Here is an 18,920-nt window from a genome sequence, read left to right on the forward strand (position 1 = left end):
TGACCTTTGAACCTCAAAGACCAGCACTGACAGCTGGATGTTTGAAGCGCACGCTCCTCTGATCCTGGATCCTAGTGGGGCCACCACAAACCCACAGTTGAGGTGAAGCAAGCAAGCAATCTTTCACTGACATATCACACTGATGGGTCTGTCCCAGCTACCCAGGGTGAGAGGCTGGGGAAACCCGGACAGGTCATCAGGCCATCATGCAGTCACACACACCACACACACACTTGAGGGAGGAAACTGGAGTTCCAGGAAAAAGCATGAGGATACATGGGCTCAGTCCCAAATTGTTGTTTCATTTTTCTGTGTGCTTATATTTTGCTATTTCCTGTGTGTGTTGTTTGCTTTTCCATCCTTTGATTTAGCTTGACAGCAGCGCAGCTGGATCCCATTCCGTTGATCAGACTGCACTGATTTCTACACCTGGGTTCCAGTCTGCGCTGCCGGATGGTCACTTTGTGTTCCGACAGTAAAACTCTCTCTCGACCCTCCGCTCTCTTGTTGCTCCTGTTTATATCTCAGTTTTTCGTGTGTGTGCTTCTATCTTTCCTGCTGCTTCTTTAGTTGTTCTCCTCGCTTGTTGTCTTTAGTCTGCTCGATTGCGTGTGAGTGTTCAGGTTAATCAGGTTTGAGCTCAATTCAACTGCTTCTTTCACCCCTTCCCTATGTGTTTGTCCGCCTCACTACACTTCTGGTGTCGACGTCCTCAGTTATTCATTCCTGTTTTGTGTATTATTTGTGTTTTTTGTATTAAATCTATTGTTAATTCTTACTCTCAAGGTTCGAGTTTTCTGTACACAGACAGCGATCCGGCACTCGGCTCAGACTCTCTGAGCGATCATGACGCGAGTTGCCTCAAGATGGAAGGCGCCCCACGAGTGGCGACCCTAAAGGTTGACTAGGGACACCAACAACTGACAGCACAGGCGGCAGACGCTTCCATTTTATCGTTCAGCAACCTCACTGCGCAGTTCTGTTGGGGTCTGCCGCAGGCTGCCATCTTGGATCAAGCCAACTCTGGGAAACTGTAATAAGCATGACACGTCATATATTGACAGAACAGCGATTCCAGAGGAATGTTCTGAACCAGAAGGTGAAATTAAAACACACGGTTCATGTGGACGAATGAAAGGATCCCAAAAATACTGCAGGGATTTGAGTCTCAACGTTAAAAAGTGTTTGTTCCTCACACCCTGCTGTTGCGATAACAACACACGGCGGAAGTTTGAACTCAGCTGATCAAAGTCACACAGTCAGTCTGTGTGTGGGGGGCTTGTTTGTCCCACTTTGTGACCAAACACTATCCTTGTAAGGACCATATGACTTTGTGGGGACATTTGGCTGGACCCCACAAGCCTGAATCTGAGCATGAGGACTGGGCAAAGGAGTAGTGACTGGGTGATTCTAACTGGGTTCCAGTCTGGTCCAGAGTCCTGGTTCAGGGCTGGGGAAAGGAGCCTCCCTCTACTCCGGTCACGTCCCATCACAGTGTGGTCTCCACCCACCGGCTCACACCTTCATGTCCTCACACAAAGCTTCCCTTTCACTGACAGTGGTCTCCACCCTGCCTGCACTCTCTTCCTCGCCTCCTTCTCTGTCCATCTCTCTGGACGACTGACCACCTTGGTCCCACTGCCTCACAAACTGCAGTCTCACTAGTTGTGTCGAACAAGGTCACGTGACTTCAAGCTTCCCCGTGCCACAGCAGAGTTCAGCTGTGAGGTCTCTTAGTGAACATGCTGCTGGCTAATCAAAGCACAGACAGCGGCGGATAAAGCAACGTGATGACTTCCTGTCTCCAACACATCGAGCTCCTCTCTGGTTGATCACACTCACTCACGCTGGAATGAAACGGACAAGGCTTCAGACGTTGCTGCTAATTGCTGTTAAAAGAGCCTTTGATCTGGAGGAAACCGCAGAGAAGTTCCCAACTTGAAACAATCCCACACTAAACTAGCTCACTGCTTTCTAATGGGAGGAATATTTGCCCCACCCCCCCCATATGTGTTGTCTGAATGAATGGATGTTGTGGTTGTGACAGAGTAGAAAACCATCACAGCTGATACACCTGCTTATCTGGCATCAATATATGAAACAAGATGGAGACACAAGGCTGGACACACGAAGGAAAAGAATCATTATAAAAAATTGTATGATTATTATTATTGTTTTAATGAATGAGGGTCAGCCAGAGACAGCTGAGACAGCTGCCCAGGGACCCCTGCATCTCACAGTGTTACCCTGGCAACAGTTACTGACTTCATGTCTGTTTGTTCCTTGACTCAGATGCTTGTTTATCTGTTGTTGATCAAGTTATTTTGCTACAAACAGATGCTTACAGCTGTGTTTTTTACAGAGCAACTTGTTGGTTGTCAGTGGTTGACATGGTGTGGTGGGAAGGGGCGGGGTTTCAAACTCCTAGCTAAAAGCCTGTTCACCTCGGTATGTTTCCCGTCACAAGTTCCGTCAGTGTTTAGCCGAGGTGAGCAGCCCTGCTCAGGAGGGAGTGCAAGAGGAAGGTTGGCCAGGAGTGTGAGGGGAGCAGGAAGACCTCCGAGGCTGCCGCCGCTACAGTGAGCAGTAATGACTTCAGAATTAGACTTCACCAACAGCGGCCTGCTTCTAATGAGGACAAGAGCATCCACAGCTTTGGTTACAGCTCCACTGAGGGCCGCACAGCAGCCTCCTCCTGTCGCCATGTACAGGCTGGTGGAAGCATGTTCAGGAGTCAACATCACCCAGTGAGACATGAGGCTCAGAAACAGACGCCTGGTTTACACTCACAGCCTCTTCCCCAAAATGTCGTGGACTTCGGGAGATCAAGACACAGCCATGCCCCTCTTTACATCAACGACAGGGCTGTGGAAGTGGTGAGTACAACCAAATACCTGGGTGTGCACATCACAGATGATCTTAGCTGGTCACTCCACACCTCCTCCCTGGCAAAGAAGGCACAGCGGCGTCTGCACTTCCTGAGGCGGATGAGAAGAGCTTCCCTGCCCCCCCCCATCCTGACCACCTTCTACAGAGGGACAATCGAGAGCCTGCTGACCAGCTGCATCTCCGTCTGCTCTGGGAGCTGCAGTGCATCAGACTGGAAGTCTCTGCAGAGGGTGGTGAGGACAGCGGAGAAAATCACCGGGACCCCGCTCCCTGCCATCAAGGATATAGCAGATGTTCGCTGCTTATCCAGGGCACAAAGGATCATCGCGGACTCTACTCATCCAAACTATGCACTGTTCTCCCTCCTGCCATCTGGCAGACGGTTCCGCAGCATCCGATGCAGAACCACCAGATTCAGGAACAGTTTTGTTCCTGGTGCTGTCAGGTTGCTGAACATTGGACAATAGCTGCAGTACTGTTTATTTGTTCAATTGTACATCCTCTGGACTGGCACTTATCTGTTATTTTATTATTATTTATCTATCTATTTATTTTTGGACATTTCGTTTCGTTTTTGGAAACTGGAGGCCTCAGACCGAAATTTCGTTGCCATCATATAGTAATATGTTTTGTGCAATGACAATAAAGAAAGTCTAAGTCTAAGTCTAAGTCTAAAATATCACACGGGGTCACATGACTCTTCAACTGCAGGAGGCTTTGTGGAGCAGCTGAAGAATCCTCAAAGAAAAGCAGCAGTGTTTTCAAATCTCTCTGTCTGAATCAAAATCACGAAGCGGGGACTGAGTTTTTCAGACCCCCCCGACACCGTCTTAGGGGAACACGACGATCAAACCGACTGCCTGAAACGCTCCCAGATACTGTTCTGTTAGAGAAGAGTACATCACTGCGGGGAGTCTGAGCAGACTCACAACATCTGGTCTAGTTCTGCTGCCGCTGACTCTGTCGGCCTTTGTAACAGCTCATTGAGACATCAGTCACGTTTCGTTGATCTCTAGATGAGGACCTCACCATGTAGGACTTTGTTGTGTGAGAGAAACTCGGCTCTCCGGTGTCTCTGGTCTAAACCCGGGATGCTGGACTGACCTGACATGGATCAGCATCACGGGACGGAACAAATACAGCCCAGCTTTCCACTCACATTGTAGGTCTCCAGCTTCACTCTGTTCTTGAAGATGTGCGATGTCAAGTTGACTCTCCGGAACACTTCATCGAAGGCCGCTTCGTCCTTCGGACAGACAGACCAAAGGTCAGAAGGGTCTCTGTGCAGGAGCAGCTGCCTCATTACAGTGACACCAGCAGGATGAATCTGAAAAGCAAACTTGTCTCACTGTGTCTCGCAGATGTCCCAGTGATTCAGCACTCTGACCCAGAAGAACCTCGGCCGTGTCCTGGAAGCACGTCACCCACTGCTGATCACCGTAGTCGGCCAAGTTGACCTGAGCGATGGTGCGACAGAGAGAGAAGGTTGAAAGAATACAGACATCTCTCCACACTTCATATTCCCACTTGGTTTCAAGTCAGCTCCGGAGATCCCTGGGTTTGAAGGGATCATTTCAAGTGGTGAACGGCCAGTGAGGAGGAGTGGGACACACCACACTGACACGTGAGGCGCAGAGCCCAGGGTTAGAGGGAGAGATGGGACACAGCTGGAGTCTACATGTGCCCTACAGAGGCCTGGAGACCTGCGCAGGGCGGGTCACATCCAGGGAGAGCGTGTTATTGTGACAACACAGAAGAAGAATAAGGAGTCCCTCAGTCTTACCGACAGCAGGAGTCTGTACTTGAAGGTGGGGAACTCCCGGTCACACTTGTCGCACCGCCACAGTCCGGCCTCCAGCTCCATGACCTTCTTGTTGCAGTCTGCAGACGGACACGCTCGGTACAGACAATTCTCTTTCCGAATGTACGCAACAGTTGCCACACAGCTGAAATAGTCCGCCTGAGCAGAGACGACATAAAAGACCGAGAGCGCGGTCATTAAAAACACAGAATTCCTTTTGATCTCTGCGATACCACTGTTAGTATGAGAGAGTTCCCTGTGAAGACAACAAACATTACTGAAGATGTGGAGGAGTCAGGCACAGGGGCTCGGAGAAAGCCGATCATGGAAATGCTACAATTGTTTTGGCAACTGACTCATTTCCACCACTGCAGAGCAGCTTTGAGTCAAAAGAGGCCGACACCCGGAGTGAAAAATGATTCTTGAGAAACACAAGCCAATGTGGTTAAAGCATGGCAGATGAGGTGCCGATAAAGTGACATAAACAGGAAAAACTTAGTGGTTAGATGGGAACGGAAAGAGTCAAATATGAAACAGATGTAATGAAGCTGCTGCCAAAGCTCTTGTCTCACAGAGTTCATTCAGAGGACACATGGAAATGTATAGGCAACTCAGCGCGATGAGGACTTTGTGGAGAAATCTAGAAGTAGAATTAGGTTGAGATGATATCGTCTCTGAAGCGCGGAGCATCAAACTGACGTCAACGTTTCCACACATCAGATGACGTGCGGAGAAGAAGCTGGTCAACAAACCAACGGCTGGAAATGTAAACACAGTCTGGTGTTCTTTCATCCTGGGAACATGCTCACCACGACATCACACATGCAGATCAGGAGTGAGGCGGGAAGAAGACGGATGCAGCGGCTGTAGCAGCACAACTCCAGCAGCGGGGCAACTCCACAGGCACGCTGGGAAAAGTGGGTCTTGACTGCGAGGACTTCAACAGAGCTGTGTACAAATCATTACTAACACACTCTAAATGACTCCATCAAAGAGATGGGAGCTGCACTCTGGCCGTGACGCTCCGTGACCCTTTGACTTCAGCCGCCATCGTCACTCTGACTCTCTTCCTTTGCTGACACGTTGTCCCCCCTCAGCGAGCGCTGACTCACCTCTCAGTAGTCGCCCCTCCCTTCCACCGAGCCAGGGCTCACGCCGCACATTAAGCAGCCCCCGAAACACTTATTAGAAGGGTTCCTTAATGAGGAGAATTTCTCCCGTGAGCATCAGCCTTTCTACCCGCCGACGCCAGACTCCCACGTCCTGCCCGCACGCCTGCCTCATCATATTTCCAGACCCGGTCAGATTAGAGCGCTGGAGGCCGGCGAGGTGGTGGGGAGAGCAGGATGTTGTTACAGGACTGATGCTGAGGAGGTCAGAGGCCTGTCAGAGCTCAGAATAGAACCATCCTCGCCTCCTGCACACTCAGGGGAACCCACAAGATCAGCATGGCGGAAGCCACAGTTTTCAGCAAATCCCTGCTTCACCTTTGAGCACCTCCACATCATCTCCGTCTTGTAAAGGGAAGGGAGGAGCGACTTCACTTGTGTGTGGATGTCACCTAACTTACAGGACTGGTGAAGCCACGGTCTGCTCCACTCCTTCACAGCCACTTTCTCTCTTCTCCCCCCAGCACCAACGTTACTGCGACCAACCATCACCTGTTCCAGCTCTAACCGAGGGCGCCTTGTTTGGTGTGGCAATGGTCACATGGCTAACAACACTCAAGATAAATAAAAGCCACGGTCCATTTACAGTTCAGCACTAAAGCTAATGAGTCGGGAGTCTTGGATAACAGAACCTCAAGATGTCCCCGTCAGGTGTTTCTTCTCAGGCACAGATATTCAAGCAGGGCTGCTGAAATTCGAGCATCGCTATCTCGCAGCTGCAGCAAAAAACAAGACAAGCATGACTCTAATCCATGAAGTCATGAGGAGCCAGGGCTCTGGATTTGGGTTTGCCTTTGTGCTTTCACGCTAATTTGACTAAGACAGAGTTCGCAGACCCCGTAATCCACATCTGCTCAAAGCTCAATAACAAAATACTGTCAACACCACAGGTTCACACAAGATTCAGGAGTCGTCATGTCACACAGCCTCATGTGGACTGAACGCCACATCTAAAGAAGGACGGCACCTGCCTCCGCCTGAGTGACCATCATGAGCATCAGCCACGAGACCCACAGCGAGACCCGACACTCGCATCTGTATCTGAAGCTCCTGCTGACAAACATATGAATCTTGTGATGGCAGAGAGCAGTTGGCCCAGCCAACCAGGTCCCCACCCTCCTCCTGCAGTATAACCTGCAGGCCCACCTCCACATCCCCGAGGGTCCTTCAGAGGCCCCCAAACCCAGGTGTGGTCCCATCCCACTTCTGACACCAGTTGGCACAGAGGACTGCATACCCAATCCCATTGTGATGGGCAATGAAAAAACACCCAAAGCTGCCTGAGCACGGACCCCCCTGACATCGGCAGATGGCCCACCGTAGACTCAATCCCTTCCTTCTCCAACCGTTTCCAGTGCAATCTGACACAGTGTCTTTGAAATGAGTGAGTGTGGGCAGCTGCATGAGTCACGAGCTGTGACATGCGGAGCCGCGTGTTCCCCATCCTGCCTGCATTCATTAGCACCATCCCATCATATTCTTACGATTATTGTTAGGCCCAATAATCCAGATCAGCTGGGCACGGTCAACATGCCGGGCATCCACGTCAGATCGAGGAGGTGAAGAACCAGGATTCCAAATTTTGGAAGGGTATAGGAGCGGCTTGTTAGAGAGGTGTGTCAATGGAGAGAGAAGCCACAGAAACATGGGAGCAGACGCTTCATCACAGTTAAATCAGACGGAGGGACGGTGGCCAGACATGCTGCCCCCCACCGTTCACCTGCACCTCCTCCTGCCCCCCGCTCATTCATCTCACTACACAGCATCAGAAACTGATGTTCCACGAAGCCATTCAGTCGAGTGAAATGAAGAGACACGTCGTGTGGAACAAGACAGTACTTGGAGCTTGACACCGCTAACGTCACTTGGTTAAAGAATGAACAGCTCCAAGCACTATATGACTTGATATAATGGAACATATTTTATCGACAACACAACACGTCATCAAGTTCAGAAGCTGTGCCACTTGTTGAATCAAGCGTGGGCCAGAATGAGAAGCACCGAATCAGATTTGAGTGTTCAGCATGAAAGGATGAGAGCCAGCATCTGAGCTACATGTCAACTAGGTCAGTGCTGCGTCCTCTCTGCCTTACTTTGTGACAATTCTTCACAAATGCCTCGGCTGCTTCCCATCACTCTGGAGTCCTGCTGAGTTTAATGCCTACTGTCGACATCAGTCCCAAAATGAAATGTTCTCCAAAGACCCAACCCCATATGAAGTTGCATGGAGGTCTTTACTAATTCATGTGAAAGGCTTTTCACCACTCAGATGCCACTTAAGCGCTTCAATTTTAGATGGCAAAGTAGATCAGTGAGGAGCCGGCTCTGCTCACCACAGGCCTCCAGGATTGAGAGCTGCTGTGCGTTAGAAACACCTCATCATGGTTGGACAGGAGAAGAGGGCAAGCTCATGCCACTCCACACCTGATCGGCAGGTGCCTGTCGCTCTCCATGCCTTCAGTCAAACCATGTTCACAGAAACCAAGACATCCTGACTCACCGGCAGAGTCCAGTATGCCTGAGGCTTAGTGAATTAGCAATGATCAAAGGACTTTTTTCAGTCAAGAAGAATTCACGTGCGCTAAAACATAGCAGGAGTCGTGGAGAAAACAGCCCGCCCCCCACATGACGCAGGAAACTCTTCCGCAGCGTCATGGTTAAATACAAAATAGATCAAACAAAAATAAAAACATAAGAAGAAGAGGAAGAATGCTTGTTTGTGTGTAACTCGTTGGAACTGGAAGCCCATCAGTGCAAGATGAAAAGGGGAACATACATACACACGTTTGACTGTCAAATGAAACCACATCATACTAACATTGCAGCAGCGTTCTGGTCTAGATTTTTATAAAGATTTACAAAAGAGAACGTGTGAGTATGATACACTCATTTAAAAGTTCACTGAAAAGGTGCCGACGGTGCACTTCAGTGTCAGCAGAGCTGTGTTGACTGTACCTTCTCAGTGTGTCCCATCTGCTCAGTTTTGATGTCACTCAGAGTTTTCCAGTTGGTGGTCAGCCCTCTGCCCAGCGACCTTGTCTGCGTCAGGGACTGGCTGTCAAGCGAGTGACCTTCCCGGTCATACCTGTGGGGGACCCAACACAGAGCGCTTGAGTTGGCAGGACAGCAACGGCGTGGCTGCCGCGTGCATTATTTAGCCGTCTGACTCCGCACCGTGGGTCTGCTGCATCACTCAAGACTGAATCTCAAAATGCAGGATGCATGAATGCAGCGCTGTTAATACCCATCAAAGGACCAGTGCAATATCTGTGACTGAATCTCACATGTCCTGAACAGATCCCCATGTTGTTGATGTGCCAGGACCAGTGAATTGCTTCACTCATCACGTCCGTCTTACCAAGACAGAATGTGCGTCTCTCCCTCTCTCTCTCCCCCCTCACCGTCTTAATGTTGGTCCCAAAATCATAAGGCTTTTGTGCAAGTCTGATCTGTATTCCAGCGGAGGCGAGCGCTCGCTCATCAAAGCATCATCAAAATGCATCAGCTTCCCTCAGTCACGTGCGCCAGCGCGGTCGTGGCGGCAGCACGCGGCCGTCACCGCCACAGGAGTCCGGCCGTCGCTCCCTCACAAAGCACAGACATAAATCTTAAACAGGAGGACGAGGAAAAGGCAGTGGAGGGGCAGCGTTGGTTGTCATGCACACGCAGCAGTCGACTTGTAGAACAACAAACAGGAATAAAATAAGAGATCTGGGGGATTAACGTTGAACAGAAGGAAGATTTGGAGGATGAGGCCAACGGGGTCTGATCCCACAGACAGTCCTGACAGAGTTACACTCTGTTCTCAAGTGTTTCTCCTGCGAGGTCCTCAACAAGTTTGGAGGTTAAAGGGAGTGGGCTGAGGCTACCGAACCGTTTCTCCACTCAAGGCTTGTTTGCGAGAGGGAAACTCTGACTCTCCGACTAAAGAAAGGTTGTTGCTGTGGATGGCATCAGCTGTTTCCAAGCCTGTCCAGAAGGAAATGACATCACTGGCTGAATAATGCCTTTCCAGTGAAACACATCTGGAAAGAGGAGCTTGACTCTTGACCAACCGACAGGAGTGGTGACGAACATGTGACCACGGTGAGGAGAAACTCACTGACTAGTGATGAAAGTGATAATAACAGCCAAACAGTGACATCTCCGCCTGTGCTCCCTCCAAAAGATACACACTTGCACTTCAGATTTTCAAACCCGAGAATGAGTCATTGTTCCAGTCTCCACTGGAGCCACTAATGGGAAGGTAATATGCATTTTCCTCTCCCCGTCTGCTTGTATACTCACAGCAAACAGCTAAAAATATCTCAGGATTGTTTGTGAGATTCTCCGTGTTTGATCTCGACTTCTGGCGGGACACAGCCGACACATGCTGCCAACCTGCTGACAAGTGATCCATCACCTAATGTAATCACGGTCTTCAGGAAACATGGCGTGCAGGGCTGCGTGGGAGTTTGAATTTGAATGATGATAAGAAAGAGTCTGAATTTGTGCTTGAGCGTGTCGACTGCCAGAGTACCCTTTCAGGGGCCCGAACATCTTCATCTGATGTAAGCCAGAAAGGAGAGCAGGACCAGACAGGGCCGCGTGAGGACGGCTCCTCTTCTGCATCTTCTTGTTTGAGCTCAATAATAGATGTGGACTCAGCACAATTCACACACTCACTTGAGAAACTCTTCTCCCTCTGCATCTACACCGATGAGGATCTAATCTGCCCGTGCGGGCACTGTGTACTCGTATTGGAAGAGTTGCTGACAAACACAAATGTGGACAGCAACAGAGTGAAATCATTCTGGATCAACCACGGAAAAGACTGATGCATGCAGAGTCAGACAGTTCAGCTGCCTGGATCAGGCTTCAGCCACGGCCATCACGGACGTCCAGCTGCAGAGGACAGGTGGTGAGGGACAGCCTGTCCATCACTGGGCACCTGCAGAGCAGCACTCACACACACACACACTGGGGTCCGTGAGAGAGTCACACAGGACCAAACTTCATCCTGCACTCACCAGAGGTGAGGAGCTTGGGCAGAGGGCCACGGAACTAGATCACAGCTACTTCACGCAGTATGGTGAGACGGTGAGAGAGAAACGCCGGTTCAGAAGGGAAGTACGGAATTTGGGGTGTTTGATCAAGACTGAGAGTCTTATGAAGTCCATCCATCCTCCAGCAGTGTTGGGACAGGTCTCCAAACCCACCAGTTCAGTACAAAGACAATGGCAAGGTCTGCTAGCATAACACTGAACAACACCTTGGACATAGGAAGCAGAAAGCAGAGTCACTCACCAGGCGCGCAGGCGAAAAGCTTCCGGGATGTCGGGGTTGACCATTAGTGTGGAGTTGAATGAAGCAGAGAGAGAGCGGCCCCCAAAATCGGACAGGCGCGCGCCTTTGATCACCACCACAGGCTGGCCAGAGCCGTCAAACTTCACAGCCTGCGGGGAAAGATGGGTCCAGATGATGGAGAACAGTGATAAAAGAGGAAGAGCAAAAGATGGAGGAGACACTGGGCCTGGAGCCGACACCCAAAACCTCTTCAATATCACACAGCTTGACTTTTGAACAACCTACAAGTGAATTTCAAAGTCATTTCCGATAGAAGGAGGAGGATTAGAACTTTGAGATTGAGTGGGCTTAGTGAAGAATAGCGCCATTTCACGCAGATGTGCGAGTGGCTCGGCTCACAGACTCAGATTAGAGACGTCTGTCCAAACCAGCCCTGAAGGTCAGAGATATCATTCGAGCAAGGACCAATCAGAAACCATCAGAGGCAGTAATGAGAAACACAGTTCAAAGAGGTTCATGTCAGATTGTTGGAGCAAACACAGATCAGCACGTGACTCTGTTAGTCCAACTCTCCATCAGGCCTGGGGGCAGCACATCATGAAGGCCAACCATGGGCCACAGGGGTCCAGATCACAGGGGTCCATCCTGTACCTCGTCTCCCCAAATAGTCGCCGTCACTTCTTTCCCGCTCATGTCCAGGAGATGCAGGTCTCTTTTGGAGACCTCTCTGCCGGCCCTGGTGGTGATGAGGGACACGTCATCTGCACTCTTGCACAAGCCAATCACATCTGCAGGGAGAGGAGACGCGAGATGGAGAGGGCATGCAGACTGAGGAGACCTGATCTGGTGCTCCTCTCACCAACACCAGGAGCTGCAAGTGCTGACATCACAGAGGGCAGAGACGACACTGATGTAAACACCAAAACAAACCACAGTACATGTTCCCTTTCCAGCCTGAGGCCTCGACACTTGACTCAGAGTCACTGCTCTCCAGAGGGAACTCTGAAAGGCACGGCCCAGAAGGTCACATTCACTTACGTGGCTTCAGAAACATAAAACGATAGCGGCAACAGGTAAAGCTGAAGGGTTTATGTGGACACATAAAATATATCCACTACACAAGAGGTTGTCGACCAAATATGCCTCTTTAAGCTCAAAATCTCAGCTGAACAACAGCATGAACTGTGGTTACTCAGCGGCATTTACCTTCTCAAAGCTAACTCCTCATGAAGATTACGGGGCGCCGAATGTACAAACAAAGGCACACAGAAATCTTTTCAGAAATCTTTTCACAGCAAATATTTCTTAATTTTGAAATGCTAAACTTTAATGTTAGGTCTCTAAATCTAAATCGCGCTGTTGTGGCAACTGCACTACCAGGGGCATTCCTCCTCAGTGGCATCACAGATAAGCAACTTGCACACCTGCGAGCCCGAGGGGCGGGCAGAGGATCCTCGGACCAGCAGGGGGCGCCTGAATCACTTGGAGGAAAGGGGCGTCTAAATCCTTCAAACTGAGACTTTAGATTTAGATTTTTACAGAGATGAAACAATGGGACGTAACATTAAAGTGCAGTGTCTCAAATCTAACAAATATTTGCTAAATCTGTGAAAATATTGCCAAAGATTTCTGCTGAATCAGGAAAAAACAGGTGTCTTCATGTTTACCTTCGGAGGCCCACAGAAGACACAGGTAGATTTCACTGCCATTCATTTGTTGAATATCAACAAAATCAAGAGGCAGTTCTGAAAAGGTCTGACCCACGGAGAACACATCCAAATGAGCATGACTCCTGGACTCGCTCAGCCACTCAGATCCCAGCAGGATGCCAGCAACCAACATGAACATTACCCAACGTCAGGCCTCACCAACGAGGGCGTCTATGTCTCTGTGGTCCAGCTCTGCGATGCTCACAAAGTCACAGTGAACCATGGGGATCCGCTGGTTGTCGTCACACAGCACGATGGAGGAGTTGGCATTTAAGGTCATTTCAAAGTCGTTCTTGACGGTCGTGTACTGTTTGTTTGCAGGCTTGAGTGTTCCATTAGAGATGTAGTAGACCTGCAGGCAGATACAGGAGTGAAATAGCAACACCATAGCAGTGGAAAAACAAGACGGCAAACTGAGTCATCTGCTGATGGAGTGAGAGAGACCAGTGCATGGGATGTGTGGAAGACCTCAGTGGCTCGAATGCAGGGAAATGATGTAACTGACAGTTTTACGTGGCTGAGAACTCGACTGGAGCAGGTTTGCCCCCTATGCTTTCAGCTCCTGAACTAATCCTTCCTCTTCTGCTCTCTTCCTCTGAGGCCACGCGGCTGCTTTCAGGCAACTAAATCTCTCACAGAAAGAAGTAGAGGACAGCTGAAAGCCAGCACCTGGAGCTCAGTTGCAACCTGTGGTCCGTGACAGCAAGTGCTGTCCTCCATGAGTCCTGAAGCTCATGTCTTCAGCAGGCTGACAAACTTGACTCTCCAAAAAACAAGCTTTGGAAGTGGCTTTTTTCATGGAAGCCTTTGCGTCCTGATTTGCTGTTGTTACGGACGGCGTCCACAGAAGGTAGAACACAAGGACGGTCTGAAGCTTGTGGGGACGCCTCTCACACACTTGAACTTCTCAGCGCTGTTATCCTCCCTCCCAGTCTCCCAGTGTTTTGGGGCGCATGTGTTTTCCAAGAGGATAATAGAAAAGTGAGGATTTCAAATGAAACCAAACCGACACATGATGCAGCAAAGAGCAACGAGGCCACTAGATAAACAAACATATTAATCTGCACATGGAAATGAAGGCCAAAACCATCTGCTCTGCCAAGCCTCCATCACTCGGCTAACTCACCAGAAAATGAGAAGCCGTTGACAACGGCTCCATTAAATAGTGCAATTTAAAGTCAATCTCTGCGGCTGGTCCTGGTTAACTGGCCTCGCTGTTCAGGAGTCAACATCTGTGAGTCGTCTTGAGCAGAAGAGCGAGTGTGAGACTCCGCGCAGAGGCAGTCGCGCCCACACATCAGCAACAGAACACACTCTGGAGCAAACGCTGCACCAGGAAACCGCAGCAGTTTCACCTGGGGGTGGCACCCCCAGGGAGGCAGACGCTGACTCACCTTGCCTTGCTCCACGAGAGAGAAAAACTTGTCCACTTCCTGGTTGAAGGCAGCGATTCTGATCTCTCCCTGGGGGTCACAAGTCTCCTTAAACTGGTTTGTCATTTCCAGGAGAGAAGGAAGGTCCGGACGCACGACTCACACTCTCATCCACGATCTCAAAGGAGAAGAGCTTCCCGTCGCCTCTCGAGTTACTCCAGTTGCGTACATCAGATTTGTGGGTGACTCGGGCTCTGAGGGTCCACCTGGGGGAACACATGGATGAAACAGCTCCGACACCGAAATATGTGTTTACATCATAACCTGCTCTAGGAAACGCTGAAAATGAATTGCATATTAGTGCAGAGTTGAAAGAAAGACTGAAAACCACAGATTTAGAAATGTGAAGCTTCATGAGAAGCCTCTGTGGGTGATGATGTCTGCGGATCATGTCGTGATTTGAAGACAGAGGAGGTGTATTTGAGCTGCTGAGAAAAAGAGAGTCAGTACAGAAAGGAGGACAAGCCAAGATGGAGGGAGAGGAGGATGGAGGAAATGGATCTAAAAATAAAATAGAAATAGGAAAGAACAAGATAATGACTGTGTCTGAGGGACATGTGGAGAAGTTTGGAAATGAAGTCAGGGAGGAGATGTTTTGGACAAGTGTAGAGGAGAGACAGTGTTGGCCCAAGAACGATGGAGAAGGTGAAGTGCAAGACCATCAGTCAGCGTGAAGATGGAGGAGGTGGGTGGCTTTGGCAACCGCTGATGGTCAAAGACGGAAAAGGAAGAAGACGCAAGAGTGGCAAACAAAACTGACATCCGTTTCCAGTCTGTGTTGGAAGCTTTGTTTAAAGGTTTCAAGGGAAAAGAAAACAAAGCCTGACTTCAGAGTGAACGTGAGAACGTGCAGTGAAGCAGCCTCCACCAGAAACAGCCCTGGAGCCGAAGGTAATGAGCAGCCCAACTCTAGTGCAGCAGTGCAGCAAGGAAGGAACGCAGTTAAACGGAGCCACATCTTTAAAGCCCCTTAGAAGGCAAGACGGCGACTTCTGTTTCAAAGAATGAACTTGCTGCTGTTCAGCTCCTGACTGCTGGATACATTTTAAATGTTGTGTTTTCAACGGCGGCACACGAGGCTCTGCAGTCTGGCAGTGGCATCTGTGTCTGCACTGATGACGATTCAATCTGCCATTAGCAGAGCACTACAGTCTCTGTGGACCCCACTTCTGCACTGACACTCTGCCCATCCAAACCCAATTAGATGCTGTCGCTACACATTAGTTACCCAGAACAAACACACGCACACACACACACACAACATGACAAGCCATCGCAGGACACACACTTGCAGTGTGGTCCTGGTAGACTAACAACTAGGGGAGACCCTTCCAGACTGGCCGCGTCGCGACTGAGAATCTGAGTGGCCCGTCCACCACAGAGCACATGAGAAGAGTGAGGAAACCCGCCCTCCTCTTTATCATGTGTCACGTAATTCAGCTGGTTGAGCCTGGGAAAGGCATCTGCACATGTCACAGAGGAAAATGACAAGACGCCTTCTCTGCTGCAGCTCCACCGACTCCAAGACGGGATCAGTCTTCGCTTCACTACAGCACCTTGAGGCACGGTTCTTTTCACAGTGGGCATCTTCCAGCACTGCAGCATCATTAGAGAGCCAACATCCAGCCAAGATTAAAGGCCCAACTTGACTCCCACCCGGACATCTTGTTGTGTTCTTTCCGAAAACTTTGAGGTCAAAGAAATGACAATCATAAAAGAGCAGGTGAAGAAAACCCAGCAGGAGGGTTAAGATAAATAAATATATGGTTGGATTGGACAGAGTTACAGTGCCTTTTCATTCCAGGGCAGATCCACAGAAACCCACAAACCCACACTGATGACTGACACCTGACTAAAGGAAGAGAGTAGTGATGGAGCAGTGCACTCACTTGCTGATGTAAGGGTGAAGGTCGGAGATGGAAACCACTGTCGGTCGTGCTGCTGTGGAGCTGCCTCCTTTCATGGGAGAGAACTTCATGGGAGAGGCCTCCATGGGTGAGGCCTTCATGGGTGAGGCCTCCATGGGTGACGTCTTCATGGGTGAGGCCTTCATGGGTGAGGCCTCCATGGGTGAGGCCTTCATGGGTGAGGTCTTCAAGGGCGACATTCCAACTAAGCCACTTCCTTGGCCTCGGTAAGAAGTTGAGGCTGCAGGAAAATATTTTCAAAAACCTGTCAATCTTAGAGGAACATTGAGGGCCACAGCGTGAAAACCTTTCAGTCGGTCATGAAGACTGGACCCAACTGTCCACTGCCTTTTCATCTTGCCTCAGATTCACACACCTGCACACTTCTAAACACTTCCTTCTTTCTCTCACAGCAATCCCCATATCATCTGCAAACATCACGGTCCATGGAGGCGTTTCCAACACTAACAAGAAGACCTGACCCTTCACCTCACCACTGCCTCCTGGACTTGCATTTCTCACATGCTTCTGTCAGACAGACTTCATTCATCACAAGATATGACTTTAGAATAGGGCCAATCCAGTCCTCAGAGGGCTGGGGTGGTGCAGGTGTTTGTTCCAACCAATCAAGAGGACACCTTGTCACCAATCAGGGGTCGCGGGGTAGAATCACTCGACTGTCAGTCAGGTGCTGTTTCTTTTCTGCTGCACCTCATTGGTCAAACTGTCACTTGACCTTTTGGTGGGAGCACAAGAGTCAAGCATCAACGTCACGACGCAGCAAATCCATATGTCCTCTCTCTGTGTGCCATTTCTGCCGCTAGGTTGTACAGTGTGAATGTGAGGAGCGTGACGCTCATGGCCAAACAGGTGTCTGCACGTGTGGCGCCACATAAGAGCCATAGGGGGAGAGGAAATCATTGATGGAAAGACAGCGATGAATCATGTGACCAACATCATGGACTGTAAGCCCACTTGACATTTAAATAGCACAGTGGACTCAATATTTGCTTCCAACAAACAGAAGTCTGGCTTTTACTCAAAAAACAACCCTATGAATCTCACAGAAATCTCACTTTAAACTCAATAAACATTTGTTTCAGTGACTTCCATTATCTTTTTGAAATGACGCCATGTAGAATCTCTCTCCAACACCTGATGTCCTCAGCAGACCCTCAAATTTCATGTGTTCTGGTGAACAAAGCTAGTTTTGTTACCCCCTGGCTTGGAGCAGGTTCAATGGCGACGTGAGTGGTGCTCCTCAGATCCACCACCAACACCCCTGACATGACTCAGTTCCACGTCTGACTCTGTCCTTCCCTCAACTAAAGGTCTGGCACGTGTTTCACCTGTGACTCACTGTTGATGGAGGTGAAGTCCGTGAAGATGAGAGGCTCCAGTCTGCAGCGTGGCTCACACACACACACACACAGACAGACAGAGCGGGGCCACGTTATTGGTGGCAGGAGCCACGTCCCAACATAGAGGAGTCAAGTCAATGGCGCCCACATCTACGCCGCTTGATATTTCCAGGAGGATCAGGGTCAAATGGAGGAGTTTGAAACGTGAGCCAGCAAGCTGGTGACACACAGGGATGAGCTTGAACCACTCTACTGAGTCAGGTGAGGAGCTGCTCAGGTGAAGCCTCACAGCCTGACGTGTTTGGAGCATGTGGCTCTGCTCAGCAGCACAGTCAAACAGTGGGGCTCTGAGCCTCCGACGGCTTGGCCAGGCCTGAATGAGCATGTCCTTCCATTTGAGACTCATTGCATCAGTTTATATTCATTCATTCATTTTTGGCAAGTCCAAAGGTGCAGCTCCAGATCCACCTGCCTGCGGACTGCAACAGCTCCTGCTCTGCCTGCACCAGGAACCCTGCATCCAACCCGACCTGTCCACCTGTGTTTGAGTGTCTGTCACCACCATGACAACAGCCACCGGATGTGGCTGAGAGGCGAGCGCGGGGCGAGAGGTCAGCTGCCATGATGGACTGACTGGGGACATATCACACCACCAGGCTCTGAAGACAATCCATCAGTGACAGAGACAGCAGGTGGAAGCTGAGACGTCCTGCTGCAGCACGTCTTCTGTGGCCACCTTCATCTCACGTCTGAGCGACACCGTGACGTGAACTTTCAGAGCAAAGCTCTGATGACTGCCCTGATTGCTGAGGAAAGCGAGAATGATGGAGATGATCTTCACAGGCAAATTAAAATGGGCAAAATGGTAATTAGGACCCGGAGTAATTGGAAAGTTGAGAAAGATGCGATTGGATGAAGATTGGAAAGTCATCAGGCTCTCATTCAGTGGGATCACGCGCTGGTTTGGATCTGGAGCTGCAAGTGCTGACATCACAGAGGGCAGAGACGACACTGATGTAAACACCAAAACAAACCACAGTACATGTTCCCTTTCCAGCCTGAGGCCTCGACACTTGACTCAGAGTCACTGCTCTCCAGAGGGAACTCTGAAAGGCACGGCCCAGAAGGTCACATTCACTTACGTGGCTTCAGAAACATAAAACGATAGCGGCAACAGGTAAAGCTGAAGGGTTTATGTGGACACATAAAATATATCCACTACACAAGAGGTTGTCGACCAAATATGCCTCTTTAACCTCAAAATCTCAGCTGAACAACAGCATGAACTGTGGTTCATTTACCTTCTCAAAGCTAACTCCTCATGAAGATTACGGGGCGCCGAATGTACAAACAAAGGCACACAGA

General features: G+C 49.9%; 1 protein-coding gene across 2 annotated transcripts in view; it reads right to left on the minus strand.

Annotated features, from left to right (window-relative positions):
• LOC128748360 (replication protein A 70 kDa DNA-binding subunit-like) overlaps nt 1–18,920 on the minus strand; it is a 34,956-nt gene that overhangs the window by 6,030 nt on the left and 10,006 nt on the right. For both annotated transcript variants that reach the window (XM_053847046.1, XM_053847044.1), the window contains exons 11-20: nt 16,177–16,435; nt 14,391–14,493; nt 14,249–14,317; nt 13,014–13,206; nt 11,797–11,933; nt 11,146–11,294; nt 8,815–8,944; nt 4,673–4,849; nt 4,239–4,346; nt 4,049–4,135 (exon numbers count right to left, since the gene is read on the minus strand). In XM_053847046.1, coding sequence (XP_053703021.1) covers nt 4,049–4,135; nt 4,239–4,346; nt 4,673–4,849; nt 8,815–8,944; nt 11,146–11,294; nt 11,797–11,933; nt 13,014–13,206; nt 14,249–14,317; nt 14,391–14,493; nt 16,177–16,435 — 1,412 coding nt within the window. The remainder of the gene's footprint in view (nt 1–4,048; nt 4,136–4,238; nt 4,347–4,672; nt 4,850–8,814; nt 8,945–11,145; nt 11,295–11,796; nt 11,934–13,013; nt 13,207–14,248; nt 14,318–14,390; nt 14,494–16,176; nt 16,436–18,920) is intronic.

The sequence above is a fragment of the Synchiropus splendidus genome, chromosome 17 (assembly GCF_027744825.2).
Source record: "Synchiropus splendidus isolate RoL2022-P1 chromosome 17, RoL_Sspl_1.0, whole genome shotgun sequence".
Classification (NCBI taxonomy): domain Eukaryota; kingdom Metazoa; phylum Chordata; class Actinopteri; order Syngnathiformes; family Callionymidae; genus Synchiropus; species Synchiropus splendidus.